We start from the raw sequence: 20,686 nt of genomic DNA on the forward strand, positions 1-20,686 counted from the left end.
AGAAGGAAGTCATTCAGCCCATTGTATCTGCACCAGCTCTCCAAATGAGCAATTCACTTAGTCAAATGGGTATAAAAGTAAATTTAAGTTTGGTTTAGAGTATAAGTAACTGTGTTCATTGTACTTTTAATATTTTTAATGTAATTGACTAGTTAAGATGGAGTATAGTTATTACTATTCATGTTCTTTGATTTTTGTGTAGTAAAATTATTTCATTTTAAACTGTGAACCTTGTGGCTTCATTCTTTAGTGACTTTTCAGATTCTTTAAAAAACACATTACTGGTTCTACCGAGATCATAACAGTATAGTTGGGGAATCCCACATCCATGGCTAATCTCTCTCAGTCTAAAAGAGGATGGTGACACAACAGGACATCCATTAGGGTATAGGATCAGAGTTTACTTTTGGTGTCCCTTCAGGAAGCCAGTGTCGTCTCTATAACATCAACAGAAACTCTACCTGTGTGAAATTAACAGTTGTTTATATTGAAGGTGAGATTCTGTGACTTGTACACATCTCTCTGATGTCTAATATCTAGTTCTTTCCAATGTATCGATTGATAATACCATCTTTAACCATGGTGTTGCCGCACAGGGTAGAGACTGATGAAATGGTGAGGCCACAATCTCAGTTCCATCAGCACTGGGTGCAATTTTTGTATGGCCAGCGCTAATCACAGCAAGGTAATCTCACTGGGGGGAAGAGTCAACCTCTTCTCTCGAGCCAGCAGCATGGACTCCACATGCATGGCTGTGACACGGCACATTTCCAAAGCCTGTGGGGGAACAGATCAGGTGATTACAGCAGGCCCAGTATTTGGTTTGTATTTATATATGAAAAGGAGGAGGTCAGTCAGCTCCTCAAGCCTGTTCTGTCATTCAATCAGATTATGACTGACCTGTATTTCAACCCATTTACCCATTTGATCCAGATCCCATCTGTGAGCCCAAGCTTTTCAAATTCCATTTCTCTCCGACTGAAGATGCTGACTTCAGCTGGAATACAGTTCCATGGGAATGTGCTATTCAGGAGCCTCCACTAGGTTCTTACCAGGGTTGAGGACTCAGTGATGATTTATAGTGAAAGATTGGAGAAGTTAGGATTGTTCTCCTTGGAACGGAGAAGGTTAAGAGTGACCTAGGAGGTTTTCAAAAAGATGAGAACTTTTGAAAGAGTAGAGAGAAAAACTATTTGTTCTGGTGAGTGGGTCAATAACCAAGGGTCATAGATTTAAAGTCATTGGTAAAAGATCCGGAGGTGAGATGAGGAGAACCTTTTTCCATTCAGAGTTGTCCGGAACTGAACTGCTTTTAAAAAAAACTTGGACAGGGACTTGAGAACAATGAATTTACAGGGTTACAGGCAAAAAGCAGGGGTGTGAGCCTAAGCATGCCTATGCTTTCAGAGAGCTAGCACAAGTACTACAGACCAATTGGCCTCCTTCTGTAAGTTTCTTTAATTTTAGGCTGGATTTTCACCCTTGAGGCATGTAGCGGGAGTTGGGAAAATTCCTGGCTTGGCCCGCCTGCCTTGGGAGAAAGTGCCAGGAAAGATGGGATTTTCATTGTGTGTGCGTTTTGCAGCCTGCAGTCGGGGCAGCTAACCCGGGGAAAAAGTTTGGAAAAAAGCCCGCCTCGATGCTATGGGACCTCATCTCTGTTATAATGAAAGTAGTAAGGCCCTCTAGCCCTTGCCCTTCACACCACCTTGCCTGCTACACACCCCCCATGCCCCATCCATACTACTCCATGCCCCCACTCACCTGCTGTGACCCCTCATGCCCCCCCATCACCAGGTATGTCCCCAGAAACCCTTATGCCCCCATGCCAAGCAAAGGCACTTACATGCCCATTCACCCATTATACACTGTATGGAACCAATGAACCCGGTAGGGACAAAAGGCTGTGTAAAACAAAAAGCTTTTAAAAATATCATTGATAACTTTCCATTTGCTTAAAACAAAACTTTTCACTACAGGCCAATAAATATCATCCAGCCTTTTTAACGTATCAACAGTTGAAACCAAAAGGACTTGAAACCTCTTTATCTTATGTAAATAAACATTGTGCAATTGACAGAAGAGATCAGAGAGCCAGAGCTATCAATCAAACCATGTTTTACCTGGGGTTCAGGTGCTACAATGTTCTAATAAAATTTCTGGGCTGTAAGCTAAGAAAGCATAATGAGGTTTAAGCCAAACCCATCATTAGAGTACTGAAACAATTAAGCCCCAGGGAAAACATTGCTTGAATGACAACTCTGGCTCTCTTGTCTCTTCTGTCAATTGTACAGTGTTAATTTACACAAGATAAATTGTTTCAAGTGCTTGCAATTTCAGCTATTGATACGTTAAAGGGTCTAGATGATTACCACCTTTATTAGCCTATAGTAAAAAGGATTTTTTAAGGAAATTGAGAATTAAAAAAATGAATGACTTCTTTAAAGATTTTTTTACACATCCTATTATTATAGGGTTCATTGGTTCTATACAGTGTATAGTGGATGAATGAGCATGTATGTGCCATAGCTTGGCATGAGGGGCCATAGGGAGTGGATGCAGGGGGGGCATGAGGTGGTCCTTTTGAACTTGGCTTTCATGCAGACTATTGTTTATGGCACGCCTGAATTGCCGTGAATCACAACACTTTGAAAAGCTGGCCTGATTCCTTTAAAATTGCGGAATTCTAGGAAATGCCTATCCTTGCAATGGAGCCAGCCAGGCCTGGAATGCAGGGTGCAGGCTCGTGACCTGAAGCAGCCCGCACCCTTAAATGGCACTGTTAAAAATTAGAAGCCTTGGGAATGGAGTTGGGAATGCCGGAATCGGGTTCCAGCCACCATTTTTACCCCTCCATGAAATCTCCCTGACTCCATGAAATTCCAGCCCTTTATCTCTAGACACTCTAAATCCTCAAAACGTGTTAAATATGTTAAGGGGAGTGTGAGATGTCCTGCTGTTGTCCTTTTGTTCTGTGCTCTAGTTACATGTTAGCTCTGTGTAATCCCAGGATCCAAACAACATTGCACTAATGGGGTGGCACCTCGCCAGAGGGAGAAGGTTTAACTGCCCAGTCCCAACTTCATGTAGCAGAACTGTGGAAATCGTGCATAACTGTCAAGGGTTTCTGCAACTCTTCCATTCAGCTAATGGAAATGAGTGGTAGAACCCTATGGAAATTTTCCTTCAAAGGGCTGATCATATTGCAAATTCTAGTCCTGTGTAAGCGGTACTGGACCAGGAGGCAGCACCTCTCGCTGAACCATGTTAATAATCTGGCAGCTCTCAAAGGACCAGATTCACACCTAGCTAAGCAGGCAGACTTTGCAGATCTTCCTTCAAAATCCCTTAGATTGAGTAGATGAAACCTATATTCCCTGGAGTTTAGAAGAATAAGATGTGAGCTAATTGAAACGTATAAAATTCCTAAGGGGCATTACAGGGTAGATGCTGAAAATATGGAATAGCAGTCTCAGATTAAGGGGTTAGCTATGTAGGACTGCTTAAGGTGAAATTTCCTCACTCAGTGTTGTGAATCTTTGAAATTCTCTACCCCAGAGAGCAGTGGATGCTTAGTCTTTGACTAAGATAGATGTCAATAGATTTTTGGGTACTGAAGCAATTAATGGATATGAACATAGTGTGGGAGATGAAGTTGAGGTAGAAAAAATCAACCATGATCTTATTAAATGGCAGAGCAGGCTCAAATGGCTAAATGGCCTACTCCTGCTCCTGTTTCTTATGTTTTTATTTTTCTGCAGGTTCTGTGGAAACAACAGGTTTGATGGACTTTTATATTTACCCAATTGCTTCTAAACTGTAAGTGCTTTCAACTAATTGTAAGTAGCAACACCGAACATTCACACACAACCCTTACAAACCTGATCAAGCTGAAGTTGTGTTATTCTTTGGGACATCAAGTCTCCCAGTTTAATCTCCACATATGGATAGCTGTCACTAGGGCCTGATCGCTGAGTTAGGGTGGACTGTACCTCCTTCAATGGGAAATTGACCATCAGTTCCTGCAAAATAAGGGTCACAATATACAGCTTTTACAGTGTCTGAATTACCCCTTCCAATTCCAGATGCAAGTTATCCTAGAGATAGAATAGATGACTCATGGTGGGGTGGTGGGCGAATGGGATGGAACATCCTGGCTCACAGGCATCCTCACCTTGCTGTTTCTTGTTAACGACAGGATCCTCATATCTCAACTCCCCCCATCGTATGACCAAGAACAGAACCTAGGATCATTCTCCTTTTTTGGAATTTGGATTCTCCAGATTCAAAGATTATTCCTTAACTAGGATTTGATTCACTCCCCACCCTCCTGTGTGGAAATGGGACAAAGATTCCTTGCAGTGTGTCTTCCCTTTGGAAATTATGGAGATGTTCAAAACATCTCTGTAAACAACAGTGTATTAAAATGATTATCCCACGAAGAATATCCAACCCATTTATGTCCTGCGACACCCCTCCCCCCCACCCCACCCATTAATGCTGAACAAAAGGAACTTTCATTTGTCATCACCAAGTTTCTCTGGCAACCAACTGTAAGGTGGATGGGAGAAGAAGATCTGATCTGAATGTTGGAAGGCCTGGCATTTAATTGCTGTTGAGCCAGCTGCAGAATGTCTCCACTCCCACAACTGGCGGACTCCTCTGGATAGCATAAAGAAGATGAGGATAAACCCTGTAACAAAGAGGAGGTAACCCAATTTTCCAAAAGTGGAAATTTGGGATCCAGTTGACAGAGTCAGTGCAGGGAATGTGACTATAATTCACTGAGTTATTGCTCAGGGCATTTCTCCAATTCCTTGCAAGTTATTGATCACAATGTTTCCCCAATTCCCTGTGAGTTTTCATCGTGGCTTTGCCCAAATTCCTTAAGCTATCAATCACAGTATTGCCCCAATTCCCCGTGAATTATTGATCATGCCTCTACCCTGGTTCCTCTTGAATTACTAATCATAACCATGCCCCAATTCCTTGAGTTATAAAGCAGAGCATGGTATACGGAGGGGAAGCCAAAGGGAAAATTGAGAAAATATAATAGCTTGAAATTAATAAACATTGACATTTTAAATATTTTGCATTGATGCCTGGCACATAGGTGACTATGGAAAAGAGAAACCAGTGGGAGATACATCTGTTAATTCTGGCCACCTACTTTGAAGAGGAAGAGAAGTAAATGCTCAATCAAGCCAGAGAACGGAGAAATTGCTGAATAAAGACACATGTCTAAGCTTTTTGTCTTGCACTCAGCAGGATATTTCACAACAATACTAGACAAAAAGAACATGTACACACATTGTGCCTGTTTCAGCTAAACAAAACAAGTGACAGCCATTCACTCACTCATTCCTCAGGGCAATGCCTTGACCAATCAGGGTCAAGCTGCCTTTTTAAATTTCAAACAATGCTTGATAGTTAACTGTCAGTCACCACCACTGGTGCATTGGAAAGCCTCTACCAATCAGAGTCCACATGCTAACCAATCAGCATTCTCTTCACATGCAGTATAAATTGATATTTTCCCCTTATATTGGTATTCTTGCGTTTTGTCCTGTTGAGTGCAAGATGAAATGCATAAGCGTGTCTCTTTTTTTTCAGCAATACTCAAGTTCTGTACTACAGAATGGAGAATGCGAATATCAGAGATGCAACTGAAAATGTTATACAGAGGGAATAAAGACTATTATTTAACTGCTGGGAGGGACTGGATAAAGAAAGAAAGGAAGCTTTGCATTTATATAGCATTTTTCATGATCACTAGACATCTCAAAGCGTTTTACAGTCAATAAAGTACTTTTTGAAGTGTAGTCACTGTTGTATTATGAGAAGCACAGCTGTTGATTTTCCCTCAGCCAACTCTCACAAACAGCAATGTGATAATGACAGGATAATCTGCTTTTTGTGATGTTGATTGAGGGATATGTATTGGCGAGGACACTGGGATAACTCCCCTACTCTTCTTTGAAAAAGTGCCATGGGATTTTTTACATCCACCCAATTAGATGGGGTCTTGGTTGAACACCCCATCCAAAAGACAGCACCTCCAACAGTGCAATGCTTCCTCAGTACTTCACTGGAGTGTCAGCCTTGATTTTTGTGCTCGAGTCCAGGAGTGGGATTATGAACTTGGAATCTTGTGATTCAGAGGAAGCGTGCTACCAACAGGACCATGGTTGACACAAGAGTGTCCTTGACAGATGGCTGGTCATGGCCAAAGAGAGGAGATGGAATAATATTCTGGGGTTTTATAAGATCATCTTTGTGGATCAGGGGTTATTTATCTGAAATTTTGCTCTGGTAATTCAGTGGGTGGGTGATCGGGGAGTTGCTACATGGGCTGTGGGAGGAGATACAGTGTGTGAGTAGGGTCAGTGATAGGGTTGAGGGCACAAGGAATTAACTTGATGGGCTCAATGACCCTTTCAATCTGTGGTTTTTTAATAGACTTAAAATATCTTCAGCAACTCACATGAGTCTCCTTGTTGAGGAAATTGAGTCCATTCTGGTTGACGGCCAGAATACAAGGGGCAACAATCGCACTGTTGCTGCTGCTCTGGATGTAGAAGAATGAGGATCCAAACATGGGGAATGCACTCACAAGTCCTTTGTGAAGAAAGAGAAACTAGTCACTGAAACAGGGTGAGAACATTGCAAATCAATCCCTATTCACACAGTGAAGCACAGGGTGGGGTCACTGGATGAAAAATACAGGATCCAGACCAGCACCTTGCCCAAGTGGACTGATTTATGAGAGTCTAGACAGAATCATGAATTGTATCAAACACTGTTCTTTCCCCATTTGACATTCATGTGTGGGATTAAGAATACTGTTGATGTTTCATCCTTCCTCCATAGGCCATAAGTGTTCAGGCCAGTTGCAGCTCTTGCACACAGCCAGCCCAGCACAGTTTGTGATCTTAACTATCAACAGCATTCAGAACTGCACTATAATGTCAGCCATTGCTGTTCCAATTTGAGCCCAACTGTTATGGGAAAAGCCCTGTTCTCCACTCAGCATCTCCGACTTAAAGCTGTAACTAATGTCAGAACTGTTGTAATTAGGGGTACCATGTAGCACATCAGGGTAAACTATGATCTGTCACAGCACAAACCTCTTCTGCTTAGTCACCAGCAAATTGTAATGCACTGAGTGAGAGTAGACACTTACCAAGGAACTGGGCTCTGGCCTGGTGAGAGCTAAGGGCCTGAACATGTTGAATATTCTGTGTCACCATGTTCAACCAAGGCTGTGGCCGCTGATCTCTGTAAATCTGTGCAGGTATGTAATCCTGCACCTCCCGGCTTAGAGAAAGAGAGAGAGATAAAGTGAGAGTCTCGCATAGTGGGGAGCGGCAACTTATTTTAAAAAAGATAAATTTTATCCCCAACATTTAAGTACCAAAATGAGCTCCAAAGGGATTTGTGGGTCTACTATTTCACCAACCACCACCACGGTTCACATTTAATCCTCCAATTTACCCTCATGTCCTGTGGGACACCGGAGCCTCAGAGGCTCTCATGAGCCCAGAAGAGTTCAGGTTAGGCATTAAACAGAGCTGGGATTAGACCTGCTCTGCAACAGTACATTGGTGCTTAAGGGGACTCAGTTCCTATGTTTTCTAACCAAATTCAAATTTAATATAAACTACTGGATCTCCTGTGGCATTGCTCATCAATAAGGTCTGACTTGTGCTTGACATGTATGGTTGCTATGTTGGCCTGTACTTTCAAGGCTGTTTGTTATTGTAGCAGAGCTTCATTAAAATTCATTAAGGTCTGAAGTCCTGCTCCCGGAGCATTCTGTGCTGGCAGGGAGACGGTTAGACCCCAAAGACCCTCATATCATTGCAGCTCCTGCTGTCACAGTAGCATTAGCAACACAAAGCAGAGGTTGGATTTTCTACAGAACATGCAGGGAATTCCATCAAGAATGGCTTTCCCAACATAATTGCTTCCAGGAGCAGGAATGTGTTATGCTTTTTTAAGGAGCTGTGCACTGCCTGTTGGCAGGTGCAACACAGGTTAGATACAGAGTACAGCTCCCTCTTTATTGTCCCATCAAACACTCCCGGGGCAGGTCCAGCACAGATTAAAGATCAGGAGTAAAGCTCCTATTACATTGTCCCAATGATTTAATGGAGCTTGTCACTCAGGCAGTCAGTACAGTTGGCTTCATAATATTACCCCAATGCTAAATGTGCAATAACTGTGCAGACCATTATGAGCACCACCACACAGGACTCTGGTCATGATTTAGGTACAGATGAAAGGGCAAGGTGTCCATCCAAGTTCAACTGTCTACAACAAGCCCACTATCCATTGTTTAGCTGATGTTTAGGATTGTGCCTCTGTTGCACAAGCCAATGTTCTAATGGACTCAGAGACCTGGCTCTTTAACAGGTGTCCATCAACAGGGTCCATTGAGTTACAGGTACTGCAATTTGTGAAGAATCTCTAGACAGGTCTATCTACTCTATGCCTGCTGCAGTTTGCAGTGATGGACTCACATGGTGGGCAGGTATAGATTGTCTTTTGCCCGATGTTGTAGACCTGCCAACTTTGACACTTGCTGGAGCTGACTGTCACTCATCATATCCTGATTCAGGATATGCAAGAGTCCTTTTAGGTAATCTGGAACAATCTGAATTTTAAAATAAACATATCTGCGTTACTTACAGGTGGATATCATACAAAACAAGTATTAATCTCACGCAACAAGAAGCTGAAATGTATTCATTTGCACTTTGTCTCTTGATCTCTCATTGCTTTTGATCCCCTGGTACCAGGCACCAGAGGGCAGGTGAACAGTGAGCCGGGAAACACTGGCCACCATAGCCTATGAGCTGGGAAACACTGGCCACCGCAGCCAGTGAACTGGGAAACACTGGCCACCACAGCCAGTGAGCTGGGAAACACTGGCCACCACAGCCAATGAGCTGGGAAACACTGGCCACCACAGCCAGTGAGTGGGGAAACACTGGCCACTACAGCCAGTGAGCTGGGAAACACTGGCCACCACAGCCAATGAGCTGGGAAACACTGGCCACCATAGCCAGTGAGCTGGGAAACACTGGCCACCATAGCCAATGAGCTGGGAAACACTGGCCACCACAGCCAGTGCACTCAGGAACACCTGGTATAATGGGAAGTGCTCCCAGTTCTGTGAGATTTACCCTCTCAACTTTTGTCCTTTCTTTCTTGTGAGGGAGAACTTGATCCACTGTACATACATATTTCAGATTTTGCATCTGCAGTATTTTGCTTTTATCACTGTAAATATATATTGGAGATCAGGAACTCACTGTATTGAGAAATGGGGAGAGGTGTGAGTGAGTGAGTTCCTACTCTGACCTTTTCTGCCAACCACTTCAAACCCTCAGCAAGGACAATTTTTGACTTGCTTCCTTAAATGCAAAACTGTTGGGCATATGTGTCAAAGATTGGTGCCTTGTCTGGTGCATAGAATCTGACAATGTGGAAACTAAATACTGCAATTGATTTTTTCCCAGTCTGCGAAGCCTTAATACTGCAGTTACTGCAGTGTTACTGTTCTAGAGCTGGAGCACACAATGGCTGGAACAACACGAGGCTGCGGAAGGAAAATAAAATCTATTTTGTTTTCCTACAACATTTCTATGCTTATCTGGAAACAAATTCTTTCCCTCCTTTGCAGCTTTGAACTTGTCCATTACTGCGATATCCACGGTCCCAGGTTATAATCCACAGTCACACACAGCTCTTCATTACTGCAATGTCCCCAGTACCTGATTATAATGCACAGTCACGCACAGCTCATTCTCAAACTTGAGTGGTTGAAACCAGAGCACACGTCGGAAACAGAAAGTGAAGTTTTGATCAACTTGCTCCATTTCTGCAGCTATATCAAGGATGTAATCTTTCTTTTTCAGTGGATGTACATTTTGTCCTGAAACATAATATGGGCTATTATCACATGGGACTGTAGCAGACAAGCCAACCACCCTCCCGGCTCACACGCACACACATACTTTCCCCTCACATTGCCATATTCATGCAAAAATAGACACTAAAATGGTCTCTAAAGAGAATACCTTTGTTGGTGATGACAAACACGGAATATTCATCTGCAGCCTCTGGGTTTTGAAGCCCCATTTCGCTGCAAAAATCTTCAATCACGTCAGCCGCAACCTGGACCGGAACAAAACAGCCAATCACCATCACTCATTCTAATCATCAGACAACTACAAGAAGATTTTTGCAGTAGCTTTCTAAAGGAGGGGGTGGGAAGGGGGGACATGAGAGAAGATGGAGCTGAGGGGGTGGGGGTGTTGAGAAAGAAGGGGGGCCGAGAAAGAGAGGGGGAGAGGGGGCGTGAGAGAGATGGAGGAAGAGAGAGAGGAGGCAAGAGTTGGGGGGAGAGGGCAAGAGGGAAAAGAGATGTTAGCACAAGAGAGTAAGGAGGTTTGGACAAGAGGTGGGGTGAGGTGAGGGGGGATGGGGTAGGGTAAGGGGTATCAGGCAAAAAGGAAAGGTGTTGGATGAGAAGGGGTTGGGCGTGAGGGAGAGGGGGTCGGGTGAGAGAAGAGGCAGTGAGAGAGGTGAGGGGGCAGCGTGGGAGTCATATTTGCTCATCCGATATTTAACTGCTCGACTGGTTTTCGCTCTCTACATTGCAAGCAGAAAGTTTATTATTTAATGCCCAATCTGTGGGCCACATTTTGGGTGCATTGTGCTAATGTGCCAGCTGTGCTGCCAATTCAAGGTGTCTTTAATTAACCCCTTCCATTCTGGACTTACTGTGCAGGTTTTTATCTTCAGATGTCTCTCCACGTTACCAGGCAACAAGAAGACTTGTCGTTTGGAGCTTCTCCCAGCCTAGGGGGAGGGAAGGGGAAGTATCATTCGAAACAATCAAGAAAACGTTAATGTTTATTTAATTATTCTTTAAAAGATGCAATAGGTTTTGTCAGAACCATTCCCTGTGGTGAAGCATTCTGTGCTCTACACTCCCTCTGGTTAAAGAGGTTTCTCTCAACCTCTCCCCTCACGGAGAATTTTAATAGCTAAACATCACCACAGATTCCTCAACCAGAGCAAATAGCCTTTTCCTCTTCACCCCATCAAAACCCTCCAGCATTTAAAAAAACTTGGGTTGCCAGGAGGCATTCGTGTTGCACGGGTGCCGGACAGTGGTCATTTCTGGCAGGAGAGAGTCTAGCCATCACCCCTTGACGTTCAATGGCATTACCATCACTGAACCACCCCCCCCCCCCCCCCCCACCCCACCCCCGCCAACTATCAACATCCTGTGGGTTGCCATTGACCAGAAACCGAACTGGACTATCCATATAAATACTGTGGCTACAAGAGTAGGTCAGAGGCTAGGAATCCTGCAGTGAGTAACTCACCTTCTGACTCCCGAAAGCCTGTCCATCATCTACAAGGCACAAGTCAGGAATGTGATGGAATATTCTCCACTTGCTTGGATGAGTGCAACTCCCACAACTCTCAAGAAGCTGGACATTGTCCAGGACAAAGCAGCCCACTTGATTGGCACCACATCTACAAACATTCACTCCCTTCACAACCGATGCACAGTATCAGCAGTATGTACCATCTACAAGATGCACTGCAGAAATTGACCAAGGCTTCTTCGACAGCACCTTCCAAACCCATGACCACTACCATCTAGAAGGAGAAGGGCAACAGATAGATGGGAATACCACCACCTGGAAGTTACCATCCGATTCACTCACCATCCTGACTTGGAAATATATTGCTATTCCTTCACTATCACTGGGTCAAAATCTTGGAACTCCCTTCCTAACAGCACTGTGGATGTACCTACACCACATGGACTGCAGCGGTTTAAGAAGGCAGCTCACCACCACCTTCTCTAGGGCAACTAGGGATGGGCAATAAATGCTGGCCCAGCCAGCGAAGCCCACATCCTGTGACTGAATATTTAAAAAATTATTCAATCTCCATAGAATCTTTTCAGTGGGAGCCATCCCAGCATCTCAAATCTCTCCTCAAAACTAAATTCCCATCGCTGGCATCAATCGGGTGAATCTACACTCTCTGCTCTTTCTGGCTTTAATATTCTTTCTATAATGGAGTTCCAAAACTGAATCTAGTCTTTAACTGTGACTTAACCAATATTTAGTACAAATTCATTACTACTTCATTTCTCTATGGTCCAGACTTTTGTCTCTGGCTTGGGAAATGAAAGTTGGGCCTATTTGAAACTGGAGCCTGCTGGTCTCTGAGAGACAATTAATTTCAATTAATAACTCTGGAATTAAATGTTGGTCTCAGTAATGATGACCATGAAACCATTGTTTATTGACATTAAAAACCCATTTTAAGTTCACTAATGTCCTTCCCTGGTCTGGCCTATGTGTGACTCCAGACCCACAGCAATGTGGTTGACTCTTAAATGCCCTCTAAAATGGCCTAGCAAGCCACTCAGTTCTATCAAAATGTTACGGAAAAGGTAACAAGGAATGAAACTGGACGGACCACCCAGCATCAACTTAGACTCCGGAAATGACAATGGCACACTCAGCTCTGTCTACCTTTTAAAGTCCTCCTTGCCAATATCTGGGGTTGTGCCAAATTGGGGGAGCTGTCCCACAGACTAGTCAAGCAACAGCCTGACATATTCATACTCATGAATCATACCTTATAGACAATGTCTCAGACACCATCATCACCATTCCTGGGTATGTACTGTATTACCAAAGACCCACCAGTGGTGGTGGCACAGTGGTATACAGTTGGGAAAGAGTTGCCCTGGGAGTCCTCAACATTCACTCAAGACCCTATGAAGTCTTATGGCATCAGGTCAAATGTGGATAAGGAAACCTACTGCTGATTACCAGCTACCACCTTACCTCAGATGATGAATCAGTATTCTTCCATGCTGAATACCATCCATAAGGTGCTGTGGGCCCTTAACAGCAGCAGAATTATATTCAACCACAATCTGTGATCTCATGATCCACCATTTTCCCCCTCTACTATTACCATCAAGCTGAGGACCCACCCTGGTTCAATGAGTTCAGTCGGGCATGCCAAGAGTAGCACCAGGTATACCTAAAAAGGGGTTATCAAGCTGGTGAAGCTACAACAGGACAACATGCGTACACAATATTATAAGTAGCATGTGATAGAGCTAAGCGAGCCCACAACCAACGGATCAGATCTAAGCTCAGCAGCCCTGCCACATCCAGTCCACCTGGTGGTGGACAATTAAACAACTCACTGGAAGGAGAGGCTCCACAAATATCACCATTCTCAACAAGGGAAATTCAGCACATCAGTGCAAAAGACAAGGCTGAAGCACTTGCAACAATCTTTGGTCAGAAGTGCTGAGTGGATAATGCATCTTGGCCTCCTCCGGAGGTCCCCAGCATCACAGCTGCCAAACTTCAGCCAATTTGATTCTCTCCATGTGATATCAAGGAACAGCTGAAGGCGTTAATACTGTAAGGACTTTGGGCCATGATAATATTCTGGCAAAAGTACTAAAGACTTGTGCTTCAGAACTAGCTGTGCTCCTAGCCAGGCTGTTCCTGTACAGTTACCAGCATTGTGGTAAATTGCCCAGGTACGTCCTACCCAGAAAAAGCAAGACAAATCCAATCCAGCCAATTACTGCCCATAAGTCTAGTCTCGATCATCAGCAAAGTGGTGGGAGATGTCATCAACAGAGCTATCAAGTGGCACTTACACATTTACAGTCGGGGCAATATTTGCCCCCCTTCGGGGGGGAAGTGCGGGAGCGGGCGGGCGACCTTCCGATTGGCGCTCCGGGTTGGGGGGGCACCGCCATTTTACGTGGGCAGGCCAGTTAAGTCCTGCCCAGTGTGACGTCCACCAGGAAGCGCTGTGCGCTCCCTGTGTGGGTGGGGGTGGATTCCCTCAGCCGGGATTGAGCTCTTTCGCGCATGCACGCAAAAGTGCACACGGATCTCCCTGAGGCAAAGTGCTGCCTCAGGGAGGTCGGCTCCGATTGAAAGTTTTAAATAAGGTGATAAAAAAAATACCTGCTACGTCCCCTTATGTGACAATGTCACATGAGTTGGGACATGTCCATAACTTTAATTGAACCGTTTCATAAAAATTTAAATACCCTCATGAAGCCTCATCCCGTCCGTGGATGAGGTTTCATGTTTTTTCTGAAGCCCAGCTGGGCTCCCGGCCTGCCCGCCAACTTTAAGGTTGGATGGGTAGGTCCATTAATCATCTTAATTAGTTTTTTAATGGCCTTAATAGACTGCTGACAGTTCAGCGGGCGCCCGCTGAACTGAGAATCTAAATGACGCAGGGTAACGATGGGATGCATGCTCGACGTATCCCCGCATCATTTTACGCGTCGGCAAGTGGCCCCCACTTGCTGACCAGAAGATACTGCCCTTGCTCACTGACACTCAGTTTGGGTTCTGCCAGGGCCACTCAGCTCCTGACCTCATTATAACCTTAGTCCAAACATAGACCGAAGAGCTGAACTCACAAGTTGAGGTTAGAGTGACTGCTGTTGACATCCAGGCACCATTTGACCGATTGTGGCATGGAGAAGCCCTAGCAATCTGGTGTCTATGGGTTTCAGGGGGAAATCTCCCTATTCATTGGAGTCATACCTAGCACAAAGGAAGATGGTTGGGGTCGTTGGAGGTCAGTCATCTTAGCTCCAGGACATCACTGCCGGAGTTCCATAGGATAGTGTCCTCAGCCTAACCATCTTTAGCTGCTTCATCAATGACCTTCTTTCCATCATAAGGTCAGAAGTGGGGATGTTCGCTGATGGTTGCACAATGTTCAGCACCATTCACAACTCCTCAGATAATGAAGCAGTCCATGTCCAAATGCAACAAGACCTGGACAATATCCAGGCTTGGGCTGAAAAACAACAAGTTACATTTGCACCACACTAGTGCCAGGCAATGACCATCTCCATCAAGAGAGAATCCAACATCTTCCCTTGACAACCAATGACATTACCATTGCTGAATCTCCCATGATCAACATCCAGACGGTTACCATTGACCAGAAACTGGACTAGCCATTTAAATACTGTGGCTACAAGAGCAGGTCAGAAGCTGGGAATTCTGTGGCAAGTTACTCACCTCCTGACTCCCCAAAGCCTGTCCGCCACCTACAACGCACAAGTGAGGAGTATGGTGGAATACTCTCCACTTGTCAGGATGAGTGCAGCTCCAATAATACTCAAGAAGCTCCACACCATTCAGGACAAAGCAGCCCATTTGATTGACACCCCATCCAGAACCATTCGCTCCCTCTACCACTGATGCACAGTGGTAGCAGTTCTGCCATCTACAAGATGCACTGGAGCAACTCACAAAGCCTTCTTAGATAGCACCTTCCAAACCCATGACCTCTCCAAACTAGAAGGACAAGGGCAGCAGATGCTTGGGAACACCACCACCTGACAGTTCCCCACCAAGTCATGCGCCATCCTGACTTGGAACTATATCGTTATTCTTGCGCTCCCTTCCTAACAGCACTGTGTGTGTATCTACACCACATGGACTTCAGCGGTTCTTGAAGGTGGCTCACCACCACCTTCTCAACAGCAATTAGGGACAGGCAACAAATGCTGGCCTAGCCAGCGGTGCCCACATCCTGCAAAAGAATAAACAAAAATTTTGTTTCTCGATTCAAAACATATTACCTCACACTTATCTATGTAAAACCGTACAGCCCAATCTGCTACATCCTCTTGAAAAATTCAGTTCTTCTCCCCAGTTGCCAAAGCTCCTAGTTCGTTGTATCTGTCCAAATCATTCACGTACACTAAGAGCAAATGAGGATTCTTCACTTAAATTTGCGATCACTACTTTCAACTCTTCTCCAAGCTAAAAAGCATATGTTTTATTGTAACTCTGATGTCAATCAATCAGCTTTCTATCCATTCCGTCACATTCTGAGATCCACACTCAGTGCCATGCGCCGCCATATGAACACACTCGACCTCTCCCTCCAGCAGCACCACTGCACCCTTTTTCAAAGCTGCGTGTGCCCCCAGTTTCATTTTATTCTTTGTCTCATTCGACGCCTCAGCAGGAAACTTTTTCTCTTTCTCTCAAGTGCTAAGGAACGCAAGCTCCAACAACTCATCGACACCAACACCCATCCAGGACCCTCCACCACTGCCTGTCCCTCCGTCCCCACCCCATCTTCCAATCCCAGCCCCGGCCGTGTATTCACTATATCCCCTGACCTTCCCCTCTCCGACGCTGAATGTTCAGTGCTCAGCAAAGGACTTAGTTTCATACCCTTACGCCCTCATCTCAATGAATTTCAGGCTCAACACGATGCTGAACTCTTCTTCCACCGCCTTTGTCGCTGTGCTCACTTCTTTGGGCAGGACCCCTCTCCCCGTTCAATGGATCCTTTTATCCACATCCAATATTCTCCCTCCACCTGGACCCCTCCCTCTGGATTCTTACCTTCTCTTGATCTTTTCATTGAGAACTGTTGGCATGACATTAGTCGTCTCAATTTCTCTGCTCCTCTCACCCATTCTAACCTGTCTCTCTGAATTTACTGCACTCCGTTCTCTCAGGTCCAACCCTAACATTGTCATCAAACCCGCTGACAAGGTGCTGTTGTTGTCTGGCGCACTGACCTCTACCTCGCGGAGGCTGAGCGTCAACTCGCAGACACTTCGTCCTACCTCTCCCTGGACCATGACCCCACCACTGAACATCAAGCCATTGTTTCCAGGACTGTCACTAACCTTATCTCCTCTGGAGATCTTCCTTCCACAGCTTCCAACCTGATAGTCGCCCAACATTGGACGGCCCGCTTCTACCTCCTACCCAAAATCCACAAACAGGACTGTCCCGGCAGACCGATCGTGTCAGCCTGTTCCTGCCCCACGGAACTCATTTCCGGCTATCTTGAATCCCTTCTCTCTCCCCTTGTCCAGTCCCTTCCCACCTACATCTGTGATTCCTCTGACACCTTACGTCACATCAACAATTTCCAGTGCCCTGGCCCCAACCGCCTCCTCTTCACCATGGACGTTCAATCCTTCTACACCTCCATCCCCCACCGGGATGGTCTGAGGGCTCTCAGCTTCTTCCTCGAACAGAGGCCCGAACAATCCCCATGCACCACTACTCTCCTCCATCTGGCTGAACATGTTCTCATACTGAACAATTTCTCCAAACAAAAGGTGTGGCTATGGGTACCCGCATGGGCCCCAGCTATGCCTGTCTCTTTATGGGGAATGTGGAACATTCCTTGTTCCAGTCCTACTCCAGCCCCATCCCACAACTCTTTCTCCGGTACGTCGATGATTACTTCGGTGCTGCTTCATGCTCTCGTCAGGACCTGGAAAAATTTATTAATTTTGCTTCCAATCTCCACCCCTCCATCATTTTCACATGTTCCATTTCTGACACTTCCCTTCCCTTCCTTGACCTCTCTGTCTCAATTTCTGGTGATAGACTGTCCACCAATATCCATTACAAGCCTACCGACTCCCACAGCTACCTCGACTACAGCTCCTCACACCCCGCTTCCTGTAAGGACTCCATCCCATTCTCTCAGTTTCTTCGCCTCCGTCGCATCTGTTCTGATGATGCTACCTTCAAAAACAGTTCCTCTGACATGTCCTCCTTCTTCCTTAACCGAGGTTTTCCACCCACGTTCGTTGACAGGGCCCTCAACCGTGTCCGGCCCATCTCCCGTGCATCCGCCCTCATGCCTTCTCCTCCCTCCCAGAAACATGATAGGGTCCCCCATGTCCTCACTTATCACCCCACCAGCCTCCGCATTCAAAGGATCATCCTCCGCCATTTCCGCCAACTCCAGCATGATGCCACCACCAAACACATCTTCCCTTCATCCTCCCTGGCGGCATTCCATAGGGATCGTTCCCTCCGTGACACTCTGGTCCACTCCTCCATCACCCCCTACTCCTCAACCCCCACCTACGGCACCTTCCCATGCAAACGCAAAATATGCAACCCTTGCCCCTTCACTTCCTCTCTCCTCACCGTCCAAGGGCCGAAGCACTCCTTTCAAGTGAAGCAGCATTTCACTTGCATTTCCCCCAACTTAGTCTACTGCATTCGTTGCTCCCAATGCGGTTTCCTCTATATTGGAGAGACCAAACGCAGACTGGGTGACTGCTTTGCAGAACACCTTTGGTCTGTCTGCAAGCATTACCCAGACCTCCTTGTCGCTTGCCATTTTAACACTCCACCCTACTCTCTTGTCCACATGTCAGTCCTTGGCTTGCTGCATTGTTCCAGTGAAGCTCAACGCAAACTGGAGGAACAGCACCTCATCTTCCGACTAGGTACTTTACAGCCTTCCGGACTGAATATTGAGTTCAACAACTTTAGATCTTGAACTCCCTCCTCCATCCCCACCCCATTTCTGTTTCTTCCCCCTCCCTTTTGTTTTTTCCAATAATTTATATAGTTTTTTCTTTTCCCACCTTTTTCCATTATTTTTAAATCTATACCTTTTATGCCCTTTTAGTCTTATTTCACCCCACCCCCACTAGAGCTATCTGTACCTTGCTTGTCCTGCTATCAATTCTTAATTAGCACATTCTTTTAGATAATATTTCACTCACCACCATAGCTTTGAGCTCCATGCCATCTGGGAATTGGGTCCTGCCTCCGAGCAGGAAGGTTTTCTTCAGGTTGTGATCGCAAGCTTTAGCAATTCCTGCACACAGAGGGTCAGAGTCAGGCTGTTAAACTCTGATGTGCAAACTGGGTCAGAATCAATGTATTAAACAATGCTGCGCAGAGCAGATCAGGATCAATCTGTTAAACATCGCTGCTCTGCATATAGTTTTTAAAACAGAAAATGGCGATAAGAAAAGTCATAAGGAAAGAAGGTAGTCACACTCTAACAAAATATAAATAAATAAAAAGCACCTTGAAAACTGGCAACGGGCATCCTGCAGACAGACTCCAGTAATTTAAAGAGGAAAGGTTTGAGCACCTCTGAACACTTGTAATAGGCGGTGAGGATATAGAGCAGCCTCCAACCTCGCTGAACACTATCACTGCAACAGACATTGAAACAACTTCAACAACTTGTTGATCTCATGAACCTGCATATTGCAGGTGATCAGTTCCATAAACTGCTCATGTCCCTTAATCACCTTTGCTATAGACATAAAAAGAAAGAACTTGAATTCCTATAGTGCCTTTCACATCTTCAGGATGCTTTACAATCAATGACGTACTTCGCTGTAGTCACTGTGTAACATAGGAAACACAGCAGCCAATTAGCGCACGAAAAGATCCCACAAACAGCAATGTGATAATGATCACATAATCTTTTAAGTGATGTTGGTTAAGGAATAAATATTGGTCAGAACCCTGGGGAGAACTCCACTGCTCTTCTTTGAATAGGGGCTGTGGAATTTTTAAATCTGCCTGAGAGGACAGACAGGGCCCCAGTTTATGGAAGGTTGTGTTTGTTGCCAAAGCCATGCATGCACAGTTCCACTGTTTACTCTGTTACGTAAGCAACATAAACAAGGAGCAACATGGCGGTGCTTTTACTTGGCTTCTTTAGGGAAACGATGGCCAGGATACTAGAATGTTCCTCCTCTCTTGTGGAGAAACCTCTGCCTCCCTCCCCCCACTGGGCCTGGCTTCAGCACTGTCTGTCCCAGATTGAAGTTCACCTGAGAGCCTCAAACTAACCTGTTAACGGGGGCAGGGGCGGCTGCGCCACACGCACAAACATTCCTGGCCACCTGCCCAGAGAGCTCCGGATAAAGCTGCCCGGCTTGGCGCTTTTCAAAAAATAATCTTGGTTCTGGACAACTTTATGACTGAGGTTGAATTTGGGAGCTTGGGTCCTGCTCCTACCCATTAGCCCCCACATGCCACCCTCCTACAGCCTGCCCATTAGTCGATGTGCCTGTCAATCAAACTGTTGCCATAGCATTTTGTCCCTCATCAAAAAAAGCTCTCTGGCAAGCTGAGCCCAGCGGAGTGACGTCATTGGATTTCTGTACTATAAGAACGCGCCATCTTGTGCAGCCATCTTGCATTGGCAGGAGATACAGTGTTTAACAAATCATTTGAAGGATGGCACCTTCCACATTGCAACAGCCCCTCAGTTCTGCACTGGAGTGTCAGCCTGGATTAAGTTGCTCAAATCTCAGGAGTGTGACTTGCTGACTATGAGATGAGAGTGCTGCTATTGAGCCGGGGGGACAATTCGAATTTGTTAATATTACCCCCCAACTCACTACTTTCCAGGCTTAAAGACAGAAGTCACAGTAGTGAGTAGTTCCAGTATTACATCATAACGTGTTGGAAGTCTCCTTCTTGTTGGAGAAATTCAATTTTTTTTATTTCAATCACCCCCACGCCCATCCCCAAGACCTCACTCCTCCATTTGAGCTCTCCCCTTGCACGGGAGTGAGTCCAATACCTAAAGCACAACAGAGACGATCTTCATAGGCAAGCCCAAGGTTGGTTTATTTGCTGTAGCTTGGGTCCCAACTGAACCTATATGAAGTGGGAAGGGCAGTTGTGGGCATGTACCAAACACTTGCCATCTTTCTCTAACTATCCTTCTCTGTGAGATTTCTGTATACTCAGTGGCAATGAGTATTATAGCCAAGGTCAAGCGGTGTTTGGGCAGCTTGGGGCTATGACTGGCAGGTGCTATTTCC

At 45.4% G+C, this 20,686-nt stretch overlaps 1 protein-coding gene across 1 annotated transcript in view; it reads right to left on the bottom strand.

The window, feature by feature from the left end:
- Positions 1-675: 675 nt before the first annotated feature.
- The window catches only part of myo15aa (myosin XVAa), a 172,753-nt gene continuing 152,742 nt past the window's right edge, over positions 676-20,686 (bottom strand). The window contains exons 56-65 of the mRNA XM_041206940.1: positions 18,924-19,054; positions 18,614-18,708; positions 10,792-10,869; positions 10,086-10,182; positions 9,780-9,940; positions 8,523-8,656; positions 7,184-7,317; positions 6,485-6,618; positions 3,882-4,022; positions 676-777 (exon numbers count right to left, since the gene is read on the bottom strand). Coding sequence (XP_041062874.1) covers positions 676-777; positions 3,882-4,022; positions 6,485-6,618; positions 7,184-7,317; positions 8,523-8,656; positions 9,780-9,940; positions 10,086-10,182; positions 10,792-10,869; positions 18,614-18,708; positions 18,924-19,054 — 1,207 coding nt within the window. The remainder of the gene's footprint in view (positions 778-3,881; positions 4,023-6,484; positions 6,619-7,183; positions 7,318-8,522; positions 8,657-9,779; positions 9,941-10,085; positions 10,183-10,791; positions 10,870-18,613; positions 18,709-18,923; positions 19,055-20,686) is intronic.

The sequence above is a fragment of the Carcharodon carcharias genome, chromosome 15, assembly GCF_017639515.1.
Source record: "Carcharodon carcharias isolate sCarCar2 chromosome 15, sCarCar2.pri, whole genome shotgun sequence".
Classification (NCBI taxonomy): domain Eukaryota; kingdom Metazoa; phylum Chordata; class Chondrichthyes; order Lamniformes; family Lamnidae; genus Carcharodon; species Carcharodon carcharias.